A 23,776-nucleotide genomic window follows, 5' to 3' on the forward strand; every position below is an offset into this window, starting at 1 on the left:
TGGACAAAGTCAGCATGGCTTTATGAAAGGGAAATCATGCTTAACAAATCTACTGCAGTTTTTTTGAGGAGGTAACTAGTAGAATAGATAGAGGAGAACCAGTGGATGTGGTGTACTTGGATTTTCAGAAGGCTTTTGATAAGGTCCCTCATAAGAGGTTAGTGTGCAAAATTAAAGCACATGGGATTGGGGGAATATACTGGTATGGATTGAGAATTGGTTGACAGACAGGAAAGAGTAGGAATAAACGGGTCTTTTTCCAGGTGGCAGGCAATGACTAGTGGGGTACCGCAGGGATCAGTGCTTGGGCCCCAGCTATTCACAATATATATCAATGATTTGGATGAGGGAATTAAATGTAACATTTCCAAGTTTGCAGACGACACAAGCTGGGGTGGAATGTGAGCTGTGAGGAGGATGCAAAGAGGCTCCAATGTGATTTAGACAAGTTGGGTGAGTGGGCAAGAACATGGCAGATGCAGTATAACGTGGATAAATGTGAGGTTATCCACTTTGGTTGTAAAAACAGAAAGACAGATTATTATCTGAATGGTGATAGATTGGGAAAAGGGGAGGAGCAATGAGACCTGGGTGTCCTTGTACACCAGTCGCTGAAAGCGACCATTCAGGTGCAGCAAGCAGTTAGGAAGGCGAATGGTATGTTGGCGTTCATTGCAAGAGGATGTGAGTACAGGAACAGGGATGTCTTACTGCAGTTGTACAGGGCTTTGGTGAGAGCACATCTTGAGTGTTATGAGCAGTTTTGGTTTCCTTATCTGAGGAAGGATGTCCTCGCCATGGAGGGAGTGCAACGAAGGTTTACCAGACTGATTCCTGGGATGGCAGGACTGACGTATGAGGAGAGATTGGGTCAACTAGGCCTAAATTTACTAGAGTTTAGAAGAATGAGAGGTGATCTCATCAAAACATATAAAATTCTCACACGACTAGACAGACTAGATACAGGGAGGATGTTCCTGATGGCTGGGGAATCCATAACCAGGGGTCACAGTCTCAGGATATAGGGTATGCCATTTAGAATTGAGATGGGGAGAAATTCCTTCACTCAGAGGGTGGTGAACCTGTGGAATTCTCTACCACAGAAGGCAGTGGAGGCCAAGTCATTAGATGTATTCAAGAAGGAGATAGGTATATTTCTTAATGCTAAAGGGATCAAGGGATATGGGGAAAAAGCGGGAACAGGGTACTGAGTTAGATGATCAGCCATGATCATTTTGAATGGCGGAGCAGGCCCTACTCTTGCTCCTATTTTCTATGATTCAAAACTGGGGTTCAGTCAAAATTAGAAGTGGATCGATGAGCTCACGGCACAATGCTATTTAGTTTCATTTGGTAAAATCTTAAAATGATTCTAGCCTTCCAACCATGGACCACAAACTATTAATTTAATAGTGGGTTGAGGGATTTCTTATCAGCCTGCATTACTAATAAAGTGTGTGGGGGGAATTTTATATGATAAAAATATAGAATATATATATAAATGAGGTTTAAGCATAGTATGTGGTGGTAGTGAGGACTGCATACATTTGGGAATTATGCATAGTGTATGATGATAATGTATAATTGTATGAAATTTAAGCAGTGTGTATACGTATGTGGCAGATATGTTGATGACAACTAACTAACACACTGGTTAATCCTCATTCACATCTTAGCATCCAAACATAAAAAGTGGGTGTACACCTCTTAACTATAGCACAACGAATTATTTTCAAAAGCTCCCTGACTAATGTTCCCATTCAGATGGTAGTCCAAGACCAAGAACAGTTGAACCCTCCATCCCTCCCCCACACCTCAGACCAAATGAAGTACACAGGTGCAAGATACACCATAAGCAACTGCTGACAGACAATGGCACAACAAATTCTCTGATCCAGCAGAGTTTTGGGAAACACCTTTTAAAATGAAACATTAATACTTACTGGCCAAAATCAACATAGAACCACTTCTGCAAAAGCTCATAAGTGAACAACGTAACACCAAACTGGGGTGAGGAACGGAACACACGGGCTTTGAGGTGAGAAAAAACACAAAAATGGTTATTTAAGATCACAAACTATTCCAATTAAATACAAGTAAAATTCTACCTGCTCACCTGTAGCTCCTTTCCAGAAAGCACTTGGGCCCTCTTGTCGAAGGATCTTCCAAAAACAGTCCAGCAATCCACGATACATGGTTTGGCCTTGACGTGCAACCACCTGTATCCTTGTCTTGATAACATCAGCAGGTGTCACTAGAAAAGCTGCAGGCATCCCTAATATGGAAAACAGCAAACACTTAGAGTGAAAGAATATATATATACCCGAGACCTGGTAACAATTCATATTCAAATATGGTAGTTTTAAGTTTGGAAACGTGCAAGAATGAATCAGCTGAAAACAATGCAATCTTCTAGAATCGTCAGTAACAAACCAGTTTAAGCGGGGGAACACCTACAATTTTTTTTCCCCTGGGGCAGAATTCAAGTTTGAGTTGAGATCTATCCAGGAGTAGCCTTTACGCACATCAGTACAGTAATCTGCCCTCTGCAGAAAACCTCAGCGCCACCAAGATTCTCCTTGAGAAACAGTTTTGCTAATGCCTCCAATCTCTGAATGCTGTCAGCAAATATAAACTGCAGTCACTGACAGCATGTAGGTTCCATGTGCCGTTTTGGGTATGGCCTAGATAGACCTGCACTGCAGCTTCACCACTGTTGACCTGTAGAGGCCTTCCCCCAACATTGGGGAAAATCCCAGCCAGATCCACAATGTTGCAATTGTGTTTTTCACTAATTGTGCATGCACGATATTTGCGCACACACACAGTTGCTTTAAAGTCACATTAATGCCTTGGAAGCAACTTTACATGTGTGAAACCTGTGCAAGCACAGTTATCAGATTCACCAGCGAATGAATCCAGGTGTATTAATGAATTGCTTCCAATGGATGTACTATGGGATTTCTATTCACATCTAGTGGAATCAAAGTGCTCTCCCACAGGAAGGGAAGAATAATCATAGGAGAATTGCACACATTATCATGGCTGGTTATGAAGTAGTACAAGCAGAAGCCTAGGGGCAAGTTACCTGTTAGCTCCCTAGACTCATGATGGTGTGTAGTGCAGAAAAATCAGAGGGGAAAGGAAGAAAAAAAATGTAAAATAAAAATAATCTAACAACAGAAAATCACTACCTGAGACAGGCATATGCATGGGATATGTAATCCACACCAGTCTTGTAATTTCTTCTGTAACTGAACCTCAAAACTCAAGAAGTGGGCCTCATTTCTTAACTGGTGTGGACAGAATCAGTGTTATGTTATTAGTGTATATTTACTTTTTAATCTGTTAAAAGTGGCCTAAACCATAAATTTGATTTTCATGATATTATAGAATTATACATTTAACTGTCAGACAAGCAGGCCTCAAGGGATAATTGAAGTTTACAATGGCAGATAATCCAGCACAAATGCAAGTACTGTGGCATAACCAGGATTAAAATAATTTCCACATCTGTTTTTGGCCCAAACAAACACAGCCTAACTAGAGACACAAATTTCTTAGATCAAGCTGCTTTTTATAACTTATTAATTTTCGACAGGTTTTCCAAACCAAGGTGGCCTGGCTGAAGAATTAAACTCAAACTCAGAACAGACTTTGAAAAATAATCTATTTATCACAGAAGCTTGTCATGGCACCAACGCTTTAATTAAGCAGCCACAGTAGAAGCAGAGGCGAAAAGTGGATGCTTACCAGCCAAAGCTCCCGACAGCAGCAAATGTCCAGGCTTCACCTGCTCATTCTCGTCTGTGAAGGCGATTTTTAAGTGAGAATAACAAGGGAAGTAGATAGCAGAGAATGGGATATCACGCAAAAAACAAGCCTTTGCACCCTATGTGAGAAAGAAACCGCAGAATTGTGATTAGCATATGTCAGGAAGGTCTTTTAATGTTAGCTGTCAAAGAAACCTGTAGGAAAAGTTATGAGATTATGAGCTTTATTACACCAACACCAGTGCTAGTAAATGGTCTGTGTAGCATATCCACAGTTGCTGCAATTATCCTTACTGAATCAAACCTAGGTGAGGCCATTAGAAAGTTAATCCATGCTTAACCTACAGACATCCCCATAGTCCTCAAACTAAACATTCAGCAGCAGGTGATTAGATTTCTTCTCCAGCCTTTTAGGATACATAATACTTCAGTCTTTGTAGTTTAACACCAAGTAGGAAAGGGATTTTTTTCTTTGAAAATTGTCACTGCAGTTTGTAGCTCAAAAACTTACATTTTTGTATTTAATAATTATATGGTCATATAGCAAGGAACTTAGGGAGATGAAAAGTACTGACTGAATTAACTTCCTTTTGGCAAACATGAGTAACTATTACGGTCATTAAGAGGTTTGACTAGATAATGTAAGTATGATGCCAGCTACTTTACTGTTTTGTTTATAGATAACTCACGACATCGTTACTATTATTGGGGGGGTGGGAAACTATTCAGAAAATCATTTAAATAGTTCAAATCCTCAATCATGCAGATTTGTAAACAATGCTCCATATCCAATTTTAGTATTGTATAACTATCCACTGTAAGACTCATTAAAATTAACATAGTGATGGTACAGCTCATTGGTGCATGGACATTGTGCTCCAGGGCAAAAAGAGATGCCCTTCCTGATCTTCCCCCACCCTGTCCTCATGATTTTAGTTCTTCACCACAGCACTGCCTTAGGTGGTTTTACGGGGTCAGGAGAGGGGAAAAAGGTAGACAACGGAAAGTAAATCAACCAATGCTGTTCTTGGCTGTTCTAGAGGGTGATAACAGCAGAGATTTGGGAAAGGTTGAATGCAAAAATAGCCTCTATATCCAGGTAACAGAGCCGAAGGAATTTCAATAAGTTAAAACATCCAGGGAGAATTTCTTAAGAGCAGAGGAGAAATAAGTAAGACAGAAACCTAACTTACATCTATAAATAAAAGTGAAATAAAACTGATCAGAGTGATTTTTCTCTCCCTTTGCTATATTATTGGGAAAGATGTGAAATGACAAATGTCAGTCCCTATGTTTCTATATACATTTTAGTTTAGTAGTAAAATTACATTGAGGATTAATTTGCCATAAGCAACAGTTTGTAATATCTGTGACAAAGTGCAATTTTCTGTCACTCCCTTGTGTAAGCCAATATTGCCAAACTTATTTTATTTTTCCTTTCCTTTTTCTGCCCAACTAACTCCTCGATGGATTTACTCATCTGGATTTCCTACACCTCCTATCCTGCCGACTTATGTTCTCCTGCCTCCGAGATCTGTAAACTTGTTCTTTACTTTTCAGACGTGTGTTTTTTTATTCTGCACCAATTTTCTCCAATGTCCTCCCCTCCTGCAAGCATCAACTTTTTATCAAAATAGTTCTATGGGCATTGGCACCCTCCTGTACTATGTCCAAATGGCCACTATTTATATATGAGCCCTGATGGGCAGTGCTGGCAGACTATACAAACATCCGGGGAGGAGGGGCATTACAGTCAAGCCCATTCCTGTCCTCACCCAATGTTCCTGCAAAAGCACTTCCAGCAAGGGTAGGAGGATAGAGATCAGGAGTAAGAACCCTGGCTGATCTTTTTCTCCTAATCCATGGCTACTACTGCCGATTGTTGTTCCATAGCACAATCTTCCAGAGAGCAGCTAACTCAGCACAGACCAGGGATTGAACCTTGGATCTTCCTAGACTGCATGACTCAATTACTCACTGGATAAAGTCGCTGAGCCATCAGGGAGCTGGCATGCGACTCTTGCAAGAGATATTCAATAGCAACAAGCTGCCTAAATAACATTTCAAGGGGGAAAAAATGTTTCACTTCAGCATAAAAATGCAATTTCTAACATTGGTGAAAATTGAGTGAGACAAAGTTGAGATGCACCTTTTATTCACCATGCCAAGAAGCCACAGAGCCAAAATAGAACTAAGCATTCTTGAAATGGGAAATATTTTACTTGAGTGGATCTGTAGCAAATATTTTCTGTTCAAATTTTCTAAATTTTAGCTATTATGACTAAAGCAACTTCTTTGATCAAGGATTGTATGTTACGTCAGTTGCAGATAAAAATCACAAACCATCTATTGCTTTAAAACTATTTTACTTTTTTTAATGTTCTGGTTTGAAACTGAAAAGTTTAATAAATCAGACAATAAAAGATTATGGATTAATAAAAATAAGAGAATAAAAACAGAAAATGCTGGAAATACCCAGCAGGTCCATCAAGATTCTCAAAGAGAAAAGACAGGTTCATGTTTGGGATGTAGACTCTATCCAAAACATTAACCTGTCTTTTCTTTTTAAAGATGCCAACTTACCTGCTGCATTTTTCCAGCATTTTCTGTTTTCCTATTATTATTTATGGACTGCCTTTATGAAAGTTGAGGTGCCTTTCTTTTCACTGAATATTCTCTTGAACAATGTTATATTTAAGAAATACCTCATCTTGTGGCTGGGGGAGAAGGGGTCATCAGCTACCAATGCTTTTACGGTAACAACCTATGGTTTTATAAAAGGTCAGTAATTTCACTGAAAGCAACTGAAATGCAAGTCCAGCCTACTTTGGAGTACTGTAAAAGTGTGATCTTTAATAGCAAACTCTTATGTGACCATTGTAGTACTGAAGCACTCCAACAGTACAGTTATTGTGAAGATCAGAGTAATTTTTCATTTCTTTTACCATCTTTGGTGTTACAGATTAAAGGGCTTATCAGGAATTTCCATTTTGTGGAACAGAAATCCCTGACGAAACTAGCCTTATGAAGGCAGAATTAGAAGTTTTTCTAGTGAGGTAATTTCCTGTTAACGCAAATAAGCTTGTAAATTGAACAGATGTTGTTTTATATGCAACAAATACACACAACCAACACTGTTAAGAATTCTTCTTAAAATCAGATTAAAAATTGCTTAAATCAAAAAGATGAAAATTAAACTACGTCAGAATCCACTGAACTTTAAATAAATTGGTTAATAAAATGTGAGTTTGCTATTCACATATGAAAGCTTTTTTTTCCCTTCGACCGTCTCCACTTAGAGCATGTTTAGCACAGGCTTAACTCAGAAGTTAATTACTGTTAACCACCACTGGCCAATTACAGGAGTTTGGAGAGATTGTACTCCAGCAGTCCATGCAACCAAATAGACGGTTTTATTTATTTCTAACACTGTTTGCAATGTCAGCCTTGTGGACTGTGGGCTGAAAACTTCAGATTCAATCTGGAGCAAATAGCAAAGATCATCTGCCTGAGAAAAAATCCTGGTCAGTGGCTGCCAGGGGCCAGGCCTGCCAAGCATGAAGTTATTGGATCTCATACACCTTGAACCCATGCTTTGGTGAAATCTACTGCAAATTGACTCCCTCCTCCATTCGCTTTAATAACCCTAAATCCCTTAATCTTAGATTGTATCTCACTGAGTGAATAGATTAAGCGAAGAGAAAAACAATCTCAGGTTGTAGGATGAGTCACATAAACAAATCAGACCTTCAGGTAGGATAGTATTTTTTTCAGATGCTAATTCTTTCTTATACCAGTAACAGTAGCGAATAAGGGCCTAAACAAACTATTTTCCTAAAAGGGGAGGGTAATTATGCTCACAAAGGCATCTCTGTGTTAGGCTGGGCACGAGGAGCCAGCAGGTCTGGGATATGCTGGCTTAACCTTGTCTCCTGCAGTGAACGTGCAATTGTCTACTAAAGAGAGAAAACACCCAACTGAGAAGTTAGAAGATTCAACCTCTTGTTGCAGAATAAGGATGAACCTAGTCTTTTTCCCAAATTATAAAATACACACATACAAATTATAACCTATATTCAGCACCTGTGTTTTTTTTAAACTGTACTTCGTGTCCATCTGAGATTTGAACTGAACATTTGAACTGGTTTAGCAACTTTGCATTAGCTTTTGAGTTTCAGAGGAAGCACTCCCAAAACAGGCCACATGCTAAGTGCATCATATGCGACGCATAGCCTCTGTCTTCCGATAAAAAAAACTATTTTCTCTCTCACTGGACAGCAAATTAAAAGGAAAAAAATAGCTGTAGCACCATTCAGGCAGTTCCATAGCACATGTCAATTGTGAAACTGTCCCACAATGTGACAAAGCTGCAAGGTGCTCTGCATTTGTCTCATTAGCACTGCAGATTCAAAGCAGCAGCAACAACACTGAAAGTGTGTATTAGGTAAGCACACACAGTTGCTCAAAAGTTTCATTCACAACTAGGTTTCCTGGTTGTGGACTTGCTCAAATGTGATAACCTCACTGCTGGTTTGTACAGTCAAAAACGTTGGCCAGCATTGCTATGCCTCCGGAGGCCCCTTGGAAACCCACCTCACGAGTACAGTCTTAGAGCCTCCAATTCGCATTGCATCATTTATATTACTGCACTGTAATGTTAAGACAGCATCAATCTCATACAGTTTCACAAATTTCACTTTACTTAAAAGGATGTACAGTATGTTTAATTTATATCATCCTCCTTTCAAGCCTATTCAATGATAGGAATGTGGAATATTCATTTACTCAATCAAGCTCCAAGCACTGAAGCATTTGACTGCTGCAATCTTATTTACTGAGACACCACACAATAAGATCAGGTACCATAAAACATATCTCTCATAGTTAAGTCAAATCCTCCTTAAAAGCTATTCAGAACCAGGTTTTTCCATTCCAGGCCTGTAGAAATATATGTGACTGCATATTCAAGAAAGTTTTACTAACTTTCTTTGTTATGATAACCAATTTGCATTCAGGATAAAATAATTAGCCTGGAGCATAAGTTTAAAATAAACCAGTTATATAAGAAATAGAAGCAGGAGTGGGCCATACAGCCCCTCGAGCCTGCTCCGCCATTCAATAAGATCATGGCTGATCATCTACCTCATCTCCACTTTCCCACCCAATCCCCATATCCCTCGATTCCCTTAGTGTCCAAATATCCATCGATCTCAGATTTGAATATACTCAACGACTGAGCATCCACAGCCCACTATAGGGTAGAGAATTCCAAAGATTCACAACCCTCAGTGAAGAAATTTCTCATCTCTGTTCCAAATGGCTGACCCGTTATCTTGAGCTCTTACCTAGCATCTCGGATTGAATCAAAGTTAATTTTTTTTTAAAGTCAGTTAAATACAGTAAGTGATTATGTTGCAAAGCTAAAGAAAAATGTCAATTTATTACCCATTTTGATTGATCTGCTTGTTTACACAATATCTTCACTTACAGGTAGAATGATATATCGAAAAAATGAGTCTGCATCAACTAGAATCAGTCATGTTACAGTACAGTCCTGCATTTGCAAACAAAATGGATAGCAGCCTACAAATTGCTGTTATACTTACTTTTAAGATTTTACACAGTTGCCTGGTGAGTTAACTTTTAATGTACAAGAATGGGAACAAATTACAAATTTAAACATTCTCCACTTTTCCAAAATTAAACTTTTGCCCACATCATTGAATTTTTCACATGCTCTGCAATATGAATCTTAAAGCTACTGAATAAAAAATCTGTCCATTTATAGTATCATAATGCTTAAAAAAAGCCAAGGATTTGATATAATGATGAATGGGCTTCAAGACTACTTCATAACTGCCAGTTTCAGAGATGCATTGTGTGTTATTGTATCATTATATTTTTGGATTATAAAATATTCTGATTTTAGGGTTATATTGGATAAAATCCAGGAACGTGAAAGCTGGTATCATGCAACTACCCAATTTCCTTGTTTTTGTGTCGACAGTACTTCATCTTCGCTCCAAACCAACAGGCAACGTTGATGAGGACTACACTTCAGCCATGTGAATCACCAACAAATGAAGTTCCATGAAAGGAGAAGGTACCGAGGAGGAAACTAACGGTGCATGTCAACTTTTCCTTTTAGTAGTATACCTTGTGAAGACAATTGATAAGCATTTACTATTTAAACTGTTTTATTTACATAGAAATTACAACACGGAAACTGCCCAACCAGTCCATGTTGTCTCCCATACAAACTTGTTTTACTGTTAAAACTCAGTTAAAACCATAGTTTTCTGATTACAGCTTTATACTTGATTCGGAAAATATGCATTTGTTCACAACCATTTTCACCCAAATTTTTGATCCATTCTTAGGAAAATAAACAAAAATGTCAGATGGCCCAACAACTTACTTCTAAGGAAGGCAGCAAAGAGCTATCTATTGTGAAAACAATATTTCTCCTTCGTGCTTACTACTTCAGCACATGAAGCTGGAGGTTTTGATTTTGATTCTTAAGCACTTGGAAGCTGTCACATTAAACTCTGTTTTAAATATTCCAAAGAACAATCTAAGAAATTTTGCTCTTGGATTTGGTTGCACCAGTGCACCTCTACAAAAAAAATAGCACAAGATTTTTCATGAAGTATTTTACTTTTCAAATGCAGATGTTTGAATTTGGTTTAGAAATGCACATTTTGAGAGGGGGGGCTATTGATGAGATAAAGAAAGAAGAACGAACTTTCATTTATATAGCATCTTTCACCACCTCAGGACGTCCCAAAGTGCTTTGAAGCCAATGAAGTACTTTTGAAGTGTAGTCACTGTTGTAATGTAGGGAAACAAAGCAGCCAATTTGCGCACAGGAAGGTCCCACAAACATCAATGAGATAATGACCAGTTATTTTGTTTTAATGGTGTTGGTTGAGGGACAAATCTTGGCCAGGACACTGGGAGAACTCTTCTTCAAATAGTGCCAAGGGATATCTTACGTCCATCTGAGAAGGCAGCAGGACCTCTGTTTAATGTCTCATCCAAAAGAGACTGGGCTAAATGGCACTATTGGACAACAACTGTTATATACCATTTATATAGTGCCTTTAACATGTTAAACGTCCCAAGGCGCTTCACAGGAGCGTTATCAAACAAAATTTCACATAAGGAGGCATTAGGATAGATGACCAAAAGCTTGGTCAAAGAGGTAGGTTTTAAGGAGTGTCTTAAAGGAGGAGAGAGAGGTAGAGAGGCAAAGAGGTTTAGGGAAGGAATTCCACAGCTTAGGGTCTAGGCAGCTGAAGGAATAGCTGCCAATGGTGGAGTGATTAAAATCAGGGATGCGCAAGAGACAAGAATTGGAGGAGCGCAGAGATCTCAGAGGATTGTAGGGCTGGAGGAGGTTAAAGAGATAGGGAGCGGCGAGGTCATGGAGGGATAGAAGGGGAGTACTTGGGAAAAAATAGATCACGTATGGTAATACTATACAGAGTAAAGAACAGATACACACCATTAGGGAAGAAACCAATTTGGGCAACAATGGAATGCAGGAAATAAGGGAAAATATTGGTAGCATGGTGGACCGAGATGAATATAAAAACAAAAATACAAAATGACGTTAGGATAGCAGGGAATATTAAAACATCAAATATTTCTATAAAATATAGTTGTAGCAAGGTGATAAAGGAATCAGTGGGCCCATTGAAAGATCCCAAAGGTGGCATGAAATCAAGTGACCAGAGGATAGCAATTTTCTAAATGAATTCTTCTTTTGTGTTCAGGCAGGAGCAGGGGAGGTTGCATTCCCTGGGTTGGGGGGAAACAGAGAAAGTACTAAAAGAAATAAAAATTTCAGATAAGATAGTCACCATTTTTAGCGAATCATTAAAAATGGGAGTAGGGCTTGAGGACTGGAAAGTAGCTAACATAACACCAATGCTTAAGAAGGGGCACATGGACCTGGGCAACTACAAGCCAGTGAGCCGAACATCTGTTGTGGTTAAGGTCCATCCAGAAAGACAAGATAATGAAACACCTAAATAGGTGTGTTGTGGTATAGTAAGCCGAAGTAAACATGGATTAAAGAGAGAGGGGGGTCATGCCTAGCAAATTTACTGGAGTTCTTCAAGGTAATAATGGGCCTTATTAATGGTAATTCTGTGAATGTGATATATATATACACACATATATATATATATATATATAGATCTCAGCAATCACAAGTGATTAGTCCAAAGGAAGGCATGGAATAGGAGGCAAGATTCTTAAGTGAATTGAGAAAGCAAAGGTAGATTGTGAATGGAGCGGTGTTAACATGACAAGGGATCACCAGTAGGATGTCACAGGATCAGTGCTGGAGGCATTGCTGTTTATAGTGTATTGCCCTACAACCCTCCGAGAACTTTGCGTTCCTCCAACTCCAGCCACTTGTGCACTTTGGTTCTGTCTTCACAAAGGAGGACACAAATAACCTCCTGGAAAGTTAGGGAATCAAGGGTCCAGTGAAAGGGGTGGGGGGGGAACTGAAGGAAATCAGTATTAGTAAAAAAATGTGCTAGGGAAATTAATGATGTGGTGATGCCAGTGATGGACTGGGGTGGACAAATGTAAGGAGTCTTACAACACCAGGTTATAGTCCAACAGCTTTATTTGAAATCACAAGCTTTCGGAGCTTTCCTCCTTCGTCAGGTGAGTCAGGCTAAAGGCTGACAAATCCCCAGGGCCTGATAATCTACATCCCAGAGTACTAAAGGAAGTGGCCCTGGAAATAGTGGATGCATCGGTGATCATCTTCCAAAATTCAATAGATTCTGGAACAGTTCCTACAGATTGGAGGGTGGCAAATGTAACCCCACTATTTAAAAAAGGAGGGAGAGAAAAAACAGGGAATTACAGACCAGTTAGCTCAACATCAGTAATGGGGAAAATGCTCGAGTCTATTATAAAGGATGTGATAACAGAACACTTGGAAGGCATTAACGGGATTGGACAAAGTCAGCATGGGTTTATGAAAGGGAAATCATGCTTAACAAATCTACTGAAGTTTTTTGAGGAGGTAACTAGTAGAATAGATAGGTGAGAACCAGTGGATGTGGTGTATTTGGATTTTCAGAAGGCTTTTGATTAGGTCCCACACAAGAGGTTAGTGTGCAAAATTAAAGCACATGGGATTGGGGGGGAATATACTGGCATGGATTGAGAATTGGTTGACAGACAGGAAACAAAGAGTAGGAATAAACGGGTCTTTTTCCAGGTGGCAGGCAGTGACTAGTGGGGTACTGCAGGGGTCAGTGCTTGGGCCCCAGCTATTCACAATATATATCAATGATTTAGATGAGGGAACTAAATGTAACATTTCCAAGTTTGCAGACGACACAAAGCTGGGGTGGAATGTGAGCTGTGAGGAGGATGCAAAGAGGCTCCAATGTGATTTAGACAAGTTGGGTGAGTGGGCAAGAACATGGCAGATGCAGTATAACGTGGATAAATGTGAGGTTATCCACTTTGGCTGTAAAAACAGAAAGACAGATTATCTGAATGGTGATAGATTGGGAAAAGGGGAGGTGCAATGAGACCCGGGTGTCCTTGTATACCAGTCACTGAAAGCGAGCATTCAGGTGCAGCAAGCAGTTAGGAAGGTGAATGGTATGTTGGCGTTCATTGCAAGAGGATTTGAGTACAGGAACAGGGATGTCTTACTGCAGTTATACAGGGCCTTGGTGAGACCACATCTGGAGTAGTGTGCGCAGTTTTGGTCTCCTTATCTGAGGAAGGATATCCTTGCCATGGAGGGAGTGCAACGAAGGTTTACCAGACTGATTCCTGGGATGGCAGGACTGATGTATGAGGAGAGATTGGGTCGACTAGGCCTATATTCACTAGAGTTTAGAAGAATGAGAGGTGATCTCATCAAAACATAGAAAATTCTAACAGGACTAGACAGACTAGATGCAGGGAGGATGTTCCTGATGGCTGGGGAGTCCAGAACCAGGGGTCACAGTCTCAGGATATGGGGTATGCCATTTAGAACCGAGATGAGGAGAAATTTCTTCACTCAGAGGGTGGTGAACCTGTGGAATTCTCTACCACAGAAGACAGTGGAGGCCAAGTCATTAAATATATTCAAGAAGGAGATAGATATATTTCTTAATGCTAAAGGGATCAAGGAATATGGGGCAAAAGCGGGAACAGGGTACTGCGTTAGGCGATCAGCCACGATCATTTTGAATGGCAAAGCAGGCCCGAAGGGCCGAATGGCCGACTCTTGCTCTTATTTTCTATGATTCTATGATCCCCTACTTCCTTCACCCCACCATTGGCGGCCATGCCTACAGCCATCTAGGCCTTAGGATCTGGAATTCCCTCCCCAAAACTCTTCGCCTCTCACCTCCTTGAATATGCTGCTTAAAACCTACCTCTTTGACCAAGCGTTTGGTCACCTGTCTTAATGGGCTCGATGTTAGCAGGGCTGCGGGTTCGCAGCGGAGGGGCTATTGGGCGTGTGGGTAACGCGTCCGGTGAAATTAGTCTGCCCCCCGCGCGATCGCAGCCTAATTGGATCCACTTACCTGGTCTTCCGGGTTCCCCGCTGCTGATCTGGGCGTCGGGCGGGCTGCGCATGCGCAGTAAGCCGTCAGCCGGAGGAGCTCTATTTAAAGGGGCAGTCCTCCACTGACAGATGCTGCAACAAATAGCAAAAATTACAGCATGGAGCAGCCCAGGTGGAAGGCTGCTCCCAGTTTAATGATGCCTCACTCCAGGTATCATTAGATGGGGTTAGGAGGAGGGGGAGGACAGATATCTTCCCCCCGGCGGGCGGGAGGAAGCGGCCTGCCTCTGCCACCAAGAAGGCCTGGCTTGAGGTGGCAGAGGAGGTCACCAGCACCACCAACATATCGCCCACCTGCATAAAGTGCAGGAGGCGCTGCAATGACCTCAGTAGGTCAGCCAAAGTGAGTACACTTACTCATTCCCGAACACTCCATCTGCCACATCACCGCCCCCACCCCACATCTCCTTCTGCACAGCCAACACTACTCTGTCACATCACCCCTCACTCCCACTCAAACCTCATCTTACCTGCACTTACTCACCTCGCCAGTACTCACCCCGCCACTACCACTCAACCCAATACTCATACAATCTCATGGCTCTATCTCATACTCACCCTCTCGTGCATCTCTTTCACAGTCAGCCTCACTCAACCTGCCACTGCCTGTGCTGCAGCCACAGGGCATGCATCACATATGTGCAGTAGGCAGCGTAAGGCAAACGTGTCGTGAGCATGAAGGGGATGCACAAGGGTGTTTGAGGGTTTGTCATGGTTTTGACTTATATTGAATTTATGACCAACTCATTACATATTATATTGGCACCACTACTGCCAAGTCTTTGCGAATCTTGTCTGGTTTGTGCAATAATGCCCTTTGCTGATGATCACAATGAAGACCCACAACTGATGCCACCCATTGTGTCACTGCAGAGTGGGTGTAGGTGTATTTGCAGGGCTCTTTTGTGCAGACGACAGAGACGTCGGCGATGTCCCCGGTGGCACCCTGGAAGGATGCGGAGAAGTTGTTGAGGGCAGTGGTGACTTTGACAGCGACAGGTAAGAAGATGGTGCTCGGGCCAGCCGGGAGCAGCTCGGCATGAAGGAGGCTGCAGATGTCCACGACTACATGTTGAGTGACTCTGAGCCTCCGTGTGCATTGCTGCTCAGAGAGGTCCAGGAAGCTGAGCCTCAGTCTGTGGACCCTGTGGCGAGGGTAGTGCCCTCTGCGACGCATCTCTCTCTGCGGTTGCCCTCCCTCCTGCTGTGCAGGTGGATGTGTCACAGCACTGTGTTGTGGAGCTCCACGTGTCAGAGGTGGACGGCTTGGCTGGCGAGGCTGTTCGCCCTCTGAGCAGGTCATGACTGCAGCTACGGCGGCCCCCATCCGGAAGATGTACATCTGAGGGGGTCCGCAAGGTAGGTACATGTCTCTGGACCTCGGGGTAAGTGTGCAAGTGGGTGAATTTTCTTGTCAGGAGGAGGGCGGTGGAGGCCAAACTTTGTCCCAAGTGACAGAGTAGCCTCCTGCAATGAGTGAGGGTCTCCCCCCACACCTGTCAAATGGACCGTTGCAGCTGCCACAGGCTGCAAAGGTCCATTTCAACTTGGAGCGTTTCCCACAGTATGGGAAATAGTCCCAGATGTCAATAAAATCCCACCCCTCCTGACATATTCACTTAATCAGGTCTGTTAATGACCTGAAAGACCAAATTAAATACTGTTAAGTGGAACCTCGCTGGCTTTAATTGCCTGCGGGATTCCCACATGCGGGGGCTGCGCGCGCACGTCGGCGCATCTGTGGGGAACCCGGAAGTGGGCGGGTTGGAGCCGGGCTCCGGGCTCCAGACCCGCTCCGGGATTCCCCGATTTTCTGAGCCCCCCCGCCAGGAACGCACCCGATAGCGGGTGCTAAAATGAAGCCCAATGTCTCCTTCTATGGCTCGGTGTCAATTTTTGTCTGATTACACTCCTATGAAACGCATTGGGATGTTTTACTACAATAAAGATGCTATATTAATACAAGTTGTTGTTGTATAAAAATGATTTGGAGCTGGGAACAGAAACAAAACTGTCTACATCTGCAGGTCACATCAAGTTGGGGAGAGGGCTTTCAAACAGGGAACACACAATCCATATACAAAAGATCGGTTGGGAAAGTAGGTTCATGAATGGCAAGTGGCATATAATTGGACAAATGCAAGGTGGTGTGACTAAGGAATGGAAATAAACAGAGGGAATATAAACTAAATCGTTCTAGGATACAGGACAGATGACGGGGGAGGGATTATTGGCGATAGCTTACTGAACCTATCACAGTAAACTGCATCCATAATGAAAGCTAACTGGATCTTGGGATGTATAGCCAGAGGAATAGAGCACAAATGCCAGGAAGTGATAAGGTACTAAGACGGCCATATCTGGAATACTGTATACAATTCTGGTTGCTGTTCTACTCCAGACACTGCAGGCAGTGTGGGATAGGGCAACTAAACTGACAACTAGATGAAGGCATCTGAGCTATGAGGATTATTTGCTCAAAAGAGGAAGCTCAGGGGAAATATTATTCAAAGAATTCACATAGGGCCTTTCATGTCCTTAGTTTGCGTCACAGCTAATGAATTATAGTCACTGTTATATTACTGGCAAACATGGCAACCAATTTGTGCAAAGCAAGATCACATACAGCAAGGAGATGAATGACCAGTTAATCTGTTTTTGGTGATGTTGATTGAGAGATAAATATTGGCCAGGAAACTGGAAGAACTCCCTACTTTACTTTGAATTGTGCGATGAGATCTTTTACGTACACGAGGGGGAAGACAGAGCCTTCATTTAGTGTCTCATCCAAAAGATGGCACCTCTGTCAACGCCCTCAGTACTGCACCAAAGTGTCAGCCTAAATTAGTTGCTCAAGTCTTTGGTGCTTGAAATCATAGCCTTCTGGTGAGAGTGCTGCCATTGAGTATTCAAGATCCTTAACGGAACAGATAAATTGTACCCCAATAATATGTTCAAGATTACCATAAACTCTAGAACCAGGCGACAGAGGCTCAAGCTTAGAAAAGGGAAGGTGCACAGACAGTTTACTACTGGTGAATGTATGGAATGGACTGGGTAGAGAGATAGATACAGCCCCCAACGCTTATAGCAGGCTCATTCGTGTGAACGTGATTTGCTCAATATACGCAATAGTTGGTGTAGCTGATATGGGGCCACAACTGTGCTTTTGTTACCATCGGTAATGGGCTACTTCAAAACCAATACATATTTCTTGTTTTGTTTTTACAAAAGTCTGTTTAGAAACCATTTGGGAAGAAGTGAACAATATGATGGTTGTTCAGCAGCATTTGTCAAGATAACAGTTACCAATCTACTATAGCAGTTTTTCTGATTTTATAAAATTACAGCCTTTGTGTATTGACTGTTATAATGGGTATATTATTGTCAATTGTAGTAAGTTCTTTGTGAAACCATGGAGTACTGTGATGACTGAACTGTCACTGGGTATGAATCAGAATAATCATGAGATAATGGGATAACGCAATGACAGTACTTTCTTTTAATCTGAGTTTGGTTTGCCGAGTTTCTCCTTGCTTTCCCTATTATCAGTTGGCAGCAGCTAAGGAGAATCTTCTTAAGTTCATCGCTACATCTTGTATCTTCTGTTTCTGCCCAAAATAAATGGAGCACATAAGACGCTATAACCGGCAACTTTGAAATTAACATTAATGTAAACAGATAATGGATATCCCTTTTCTCCCCGATATAAACGACCGCCTGTTTTAAATGGCGAGGGCTGTGGCATGGAAAATTTTAAATGGTCAATTGGACAGATATTTGACGGAGTGGGCAATTGTGGGGTATCAATTTTGGGACCAGCCAGATGCAATTTTTTCCAGTCCTGCAGTTTCTTACTTTCCTATAGTACTCAATCCTAGGAAAAATATGACTTAACTGGGATCCTCAAAAATGCCACTAATGGAATAAACTAGGAAATGGGGTCGGGTGAACATTGTGCAAAGCTATTTTTAAATACTAGTGGATCTAACTTGGTGTTACCTGCAGTCTGAGTGATGTGGCAAGTGGACATGGAGTCTGCACTGGGAGAAAGACAGCAGGAGCAGACAGAGAGATAGCATGGGTAGGTAGTCTGTGGCAAAATCAGCTTAAAAGCAATGAAACACAGTTGTTAATTAACATCCTAATGTACCTATTTTATTCACCTAGAATACAGCAAGCTCCCATGGCTGCTCTATTACACATGAAATTATGTTTGCCTTATAACACTATAGACACACTGGCCTGACCAGAAAGCCCATGCTTAAGATTTCAGACAGGGGGACAAGGCTGATACAAAGAAAAACACATACAAATTGCACTATATTCACTGCATTACATCTGTACATATGGTTGTACTGACTACAGAAAAAAAATGTTGCTTAAAGAGGACTCATGTAAAAACAGTTAAATACATTCATACTTTAAAGATCTAGCTGATAATTATCACACTGTACCTTATATAGTCCAAAGAAACCCAATTCCTTTATGACAGTTAATGCGTTGACACGAGAACCAGTGGTGATTTCACCTGCCACCTGTAACCGGATCTTGACAATCTCCAGTGGATTAGTGAAAATAACCTGCGAACCACCAGCCTATGAAAAGAATGGGTGTATTATCTGGTCAGAATTCACATCTGCCTTTGGGTCACTACACAATGTAAAAGTTTTCAAATAGAAATCTGCAGCACCAAGTAAAACATAGAGGACTTTCAATGATGTGTAACCTGGTTTTCAGTACAGTGTTGCTTTTCATTGAGCCTATAGAAGATGCTTTTAAAATGCAATAATAAAAATCTACAGCATCCTTAATACCATAATTTTTTTTTAAAAAGAGTCAATACAACTGTCTTAACAACGTTAAATTACTACTTCTTGCTTGGCCAAAATCATCATGATTCTCCTGCGATGCAATCACAATGTTTAAATTTAACAGCAAGGCAGCCACAACACCAAGAATGTCCCCATACCAAAAGATACCATGTTATCACACCAAAGCCTCAACTTTAGTAGCAAGTCAGAGTATGTTTCAAGAACTGGAGCATAACATTTGGTGAAAAATTGCAATGTGTTCAGTTCCATTCGCAACCCCTCAGATAATGAAGCAGTCTGTGCCCGCATCCAGCAAGACCTGGACAACATCCAGGCTTGGGCTGATAAGTGGCAAGTAACATTCACGCCAGACAAGTGCCAGGCAATGACCATCTCCAACAAGAGAGTCTAACCACCTCCCCATGACATTCAACGGTATAACCATCGTCGAATCCCCCAACATCAACATCCTGAGGGTCACCATTGACCAGAAACTTAACTGGACCAGCCATATAAATACTGTGGCTAGAAGAGCAGGTCAGAGGCTGGGTATTCTGTGGCAAGTGACTCACCTCTTGACTCCCCAAAGCCTTTCCACCATCCACAAGGCACAAGTCAGGAGTGTGACGGATGAGTGCAGCTCCAACAACACTCAAGATGCTCGACATCATCCAGGACAAAGCAGCCCGCTTGATTGGCACCACATCCACCACCCTAAACATTCACTCCCTTCACCACTTGCACATCATGGCTGCAGTGTGTACCATCTACAGGATGCACTGCAACAACTCGCCAAGGCTTCTTCAACAGCACCTCACAAACCCACGACCTCTACCACCTAGAAGAATAAGGGCAGCAGGCACATGGGAACACCACCTGCACGTTTCCCTCCAAGTCACACACCATCCCGACTTGGAAATATATCGCCGTTCCTTCATCGTCGCTGGGTCAAAATCCTGGAACTCCCTACCTAACAGCACTGTGGGAGAACCGTCACCACACGGACTGCAGCGGTTCAAGAAGATGGCGCACCACCACATTCTCAAGGGCAATTAGGGATGGGCAATAAATGCCGGCCTCGCCAGCGAGGCCCACATCACATGAAAGAATAAAAAAAAGAAAAACAAAGGAAAATTTTGGGCTTTATTTTGTCTCCCTTACTTGGCATGAAACAATGGAAAGGATTACCACACAAATCCCACTTTCCAATCTCAGTGGCTTATATCATCCCTTCACTAGGTTATGTAGGCCAAGAAAAAACATTGTCCCTTTAAGATGAAAAATAAGCATACACTTTACTGCATTACTTTAAAGTTTCTGAAACGAAAGGTACAGTGAGGGTTAAACTGTTTGGATAAGGAAAGAAAAATCCAATATCATTTTAAATTGGCAGTTTGAATATAATGCTCACTCGGACAAGACAAGATAAAACAACTTCAGTCTTAAAATGAAAGATATGGCTTCAATTACACCTGCTTTTCTGTCAGCAGCCTTTAAGTCTCAGGTTTCAGTCTAGGCTTCAAACTTTCATCCATAGGCATGACAAGTCTTGCAAACATGGAAGAGGCTGGTGGATTAATGTGGGCATAAAACATTGTGTAGGGCGTCTTTGCGGTTGCACTTTTTTCCTGAAAATGCTCTGCTCAATAAATTTAAAATATGCATAGTGTATATTGTATTAATCTTCCAGTAATGTGTTTGTATAAACATGCCAGTCTTGTGGTGGGAAAAAACCACAGCTGGAGCCAAAAAGGTGCTTTACCTCCAAAAGTGATCCACTGCAGTACTTGGGAGTTGATTACATTTATTTGCTACAAAATATTTTCATTTGGTGCGGCATATTATCAAACCAGGAATCACACTCATATTCACAAACTATTGATCTTACTTCCATCATTACTCATTTGACTTAAAGAAGGGGAAAGGTGACAGGATGGAACAGGAACTGGATCCAACTACAAACTGAAGAGGAGGTTTATCAGCTTTTTCTGATATTCACTATGCTCAAGTAATCCAGTGTGCCTGGGCACAGACCCCGGAACACTTCCCCTCTAATCTCCTAAGGGAGGCAACCAACCACAGCGAAAGCCTTCAAGAATATCATTATTTTGTGAAGTTTCTCTACCAACCCCTCAAAGGCAAATGAGTGAAACTCCAGATCAATATGTATTAGAATAAATCCTCATTACTGCTCAGTGACTAAGAGCTAAACTTGCATACACATTAAACTTAGTGTACAGGGCTGTGACACTATATTTGCACAGCTTATGCAAGAATTTAAAAAAATAATAATTTTATATGATATAATTAGTCAAAGCTGAAACTATTTTTGTATATAAACAAAATTACAACCTGCTCCCTCACATGGAGCAAAATTCTTCCCCTTGTTTGTAAGGTAGAAGAAAAAATTCAATTTATAGCTTCCGTGCATTATGCCAAGTTCCAGCATACTCAAACTAATTTATTCCAATTATTGACATTTCAGCGCACACATAGAATTCTGTCCATAGAATTCAATATTACAGAGAATGCATCTAGGAGGCATCTAGGAGGCTAATCAAAGCTCTGTTTTCTGTTTCTGAATACTCGTAAAATTACTGCACAGGGGGATTCTACATGAGACACCCAGCAGGTCACTGATCAAATGCAGGTAGCAGTCAGATGACAGTCAGTGCTGCCTCGTGTGATTTACATACAGGCAAGAATCCTCGAGTCTTCTTTTCAACTCCAATATAGGATGACTGACTTAGACAGAACCTCCGCTAATGGCTTTGTATCAGCAAAATACAATTACATTAATTAGAGTTATACAGCACGGATAGAGGCCCTTCGGCCCATCGTGTCCGCGCCGGCAACAATTCTGACAACAATTCCCATTATATAGCATACAAATATTAACTGTAATTTTCATTTTAAAGATTTAAAAAATTCACCCGAAGTTTCAAGGTGACCTAGTGTGCGTCATAAATGACTGAAACCTATTGCTGCAACGAGGAGACAGAATAGAGTCATACAGCACGGATAGAGGCCCTTCGGCCCATCGTGTCCGCGCCGGCCATCAGCCCTGTCTACTCTAATCCCATATTCCAGCATTTGGTCCGTAGCCTTGTATGCTATGGCATTTCAAGTGCTCATCCAAATGCTTCTTGAATGTTGTGAGGGTTCCTGCCTCCACAACCCTTTCAGGCAGTGAGTTCCAGACTCCAACCACCCTCTGGGTGAAAAAGTTCTTTCTCAAATCCCCTCTAAACCTCCCGCCTTTTACCTTGAATCTATGTCCCCTTGTTATAGAACCCTCAACGAAGGGAAAAAGCTCCTTAGTATCCATCCTATCTGTGCCCCTCATAATTTTGTACACCTCAATCATGTCCCCCCTCAGCCTCCTCTGCTCCAAGGAAAACAAACCCAATCTTCCCAGTCTCTCTTCATAGCTGAAGCGCTCCAGCCCTGGTAACATCCTGGTGAATCTCCTCTGCACCCTCTCCAAAGCGATCACATCCTTCCTGTAGTGTGGCGACCAGAACTGCACACAGTACTCCAGCTGTGGCCTAACCAGTGTTTTATACAGCTCCATCATAACCTCCTTGCTCTTATATTCTATGCCTCGGCTAATAAAGGCAAGTATCCCATATGCCTTCTTTACCACCTTATCTACCTGTTCTGCCGCCTTCAGGGATCTGTGAACTTGCACACCAAGATCCCTCTGACCCTCTGTCTTGCCTAGGGTCCTCCCATTCATTGTGTATTCCCTTGCCTTGTTAGTCCCTCCAAAGTGCATCACCTCGCACTTTTCCAGGTTAAATTCCATTTGCCACTGTTCCGCCCATCTGACCAACCCATCTATATCGTCCTGCAGACTGAGGCTATCCTCCTCGCTATTTACCACCCTACCAATTTTTGTATCATCAGCGAACTTACTGATCATACCTTTTACATTCATATCCAAGTCATTAATGTAGACCACAAACAGCAAGGGACCCAGCACCGATCCCTGTGGTACCCCACTGGCCACAGGCTTCCAGTCACAAAAACAACCTTCGACCATCACCCTCTGCCTTCTGCCACTAAGCCAGTTTTGTATCCAAAGTGCCAAGGCACCCTGGATTCCATGGGCTCGTACCTTCTTGACCAGTCTCCTGTGGGGGACTTTATCGAAGGCCTTACTGAAATCCATGTATACCACATCCACTGCGTTACCCTCATCCACACGCCTAGTGACCCCCTCAAAAAATTCAATCAAATTAGTCAGACATGATCTTCCCTTGACAAAGCCATGTTGACTATCCCTGATTAATCCTTGCTTCTCCAAGTGGAGACTAATTTTGTCCTTCAGAATTTTTTCCAATAATTTTCCTACCACTGATGTTAGGCTCACTGGCCTGTAGTTCCCCGGTTTTTCCCTACTCCCCTTCTTGAATAATGGTATTACATTAGCGGTTCTCCAGTCCTCTGGCACATCCCCTGTGGCCAGAGAGGTTCTGAATATATGTGTCAGAGCCCCCGCAATCTCCTCCTTTGCCTCACACAGTAGCCTGGGATACATTTCGTCCGGGCCTGGGGATTTATCCATTTTTAGGCCTGCT

General features: G+C 41.9%; 1 protein-coding gene across 1 annotated transcript in view; it reads right to left on the reverse strand.

Annotated features, from left to right (window-relative positions):
* Nucleotides 1-23,776, reverse strand: part of LOC137332264 (electrogenic aspartate/glutamate antiporter SLC25A13, mitochondrial) — a 150,667-nt gene that overhangs the window by 4,809 nt on the left and 122,082 nt on the right. The window contains exons 15-18 of the mRNA XM_067995972.1: nt 18,837-18,977; nt 3,754-3,892; nt 2,117-2,275; nt 1,944-2,031 (exon numbers count right to left, since the gene is read on the reverse strand). Coding sequence (XP_067852073.1) covers nt 1,944-2,031; nt 2,117-2,275; nt 3,754-3,892; nt 18,837-18,977 — 527 coding nt within the window. The remainder of the gene's footprint in view (nt 1-1,943; nt 2,032-2,116; nt 2,276-3,753; nt 3,893-18,836; nt 18,978-23,776) is intronic.

The sequence above is a fragment of the Heptranchias perlo genome, chromosome 2, assembly GCF_035084215.1.
Source record: "Heptranchias perlo isolate sHepPer1 chromosome 2, sHepPer1.hap1, whole genome shotgun sequence".
Lineage (NCBI taxonomy): Eukaryota > Metazoa > Chordata > Chondrichthyes > Hexanchiformes > Hexanchidae > Heptranchias > Heptranchias perlo.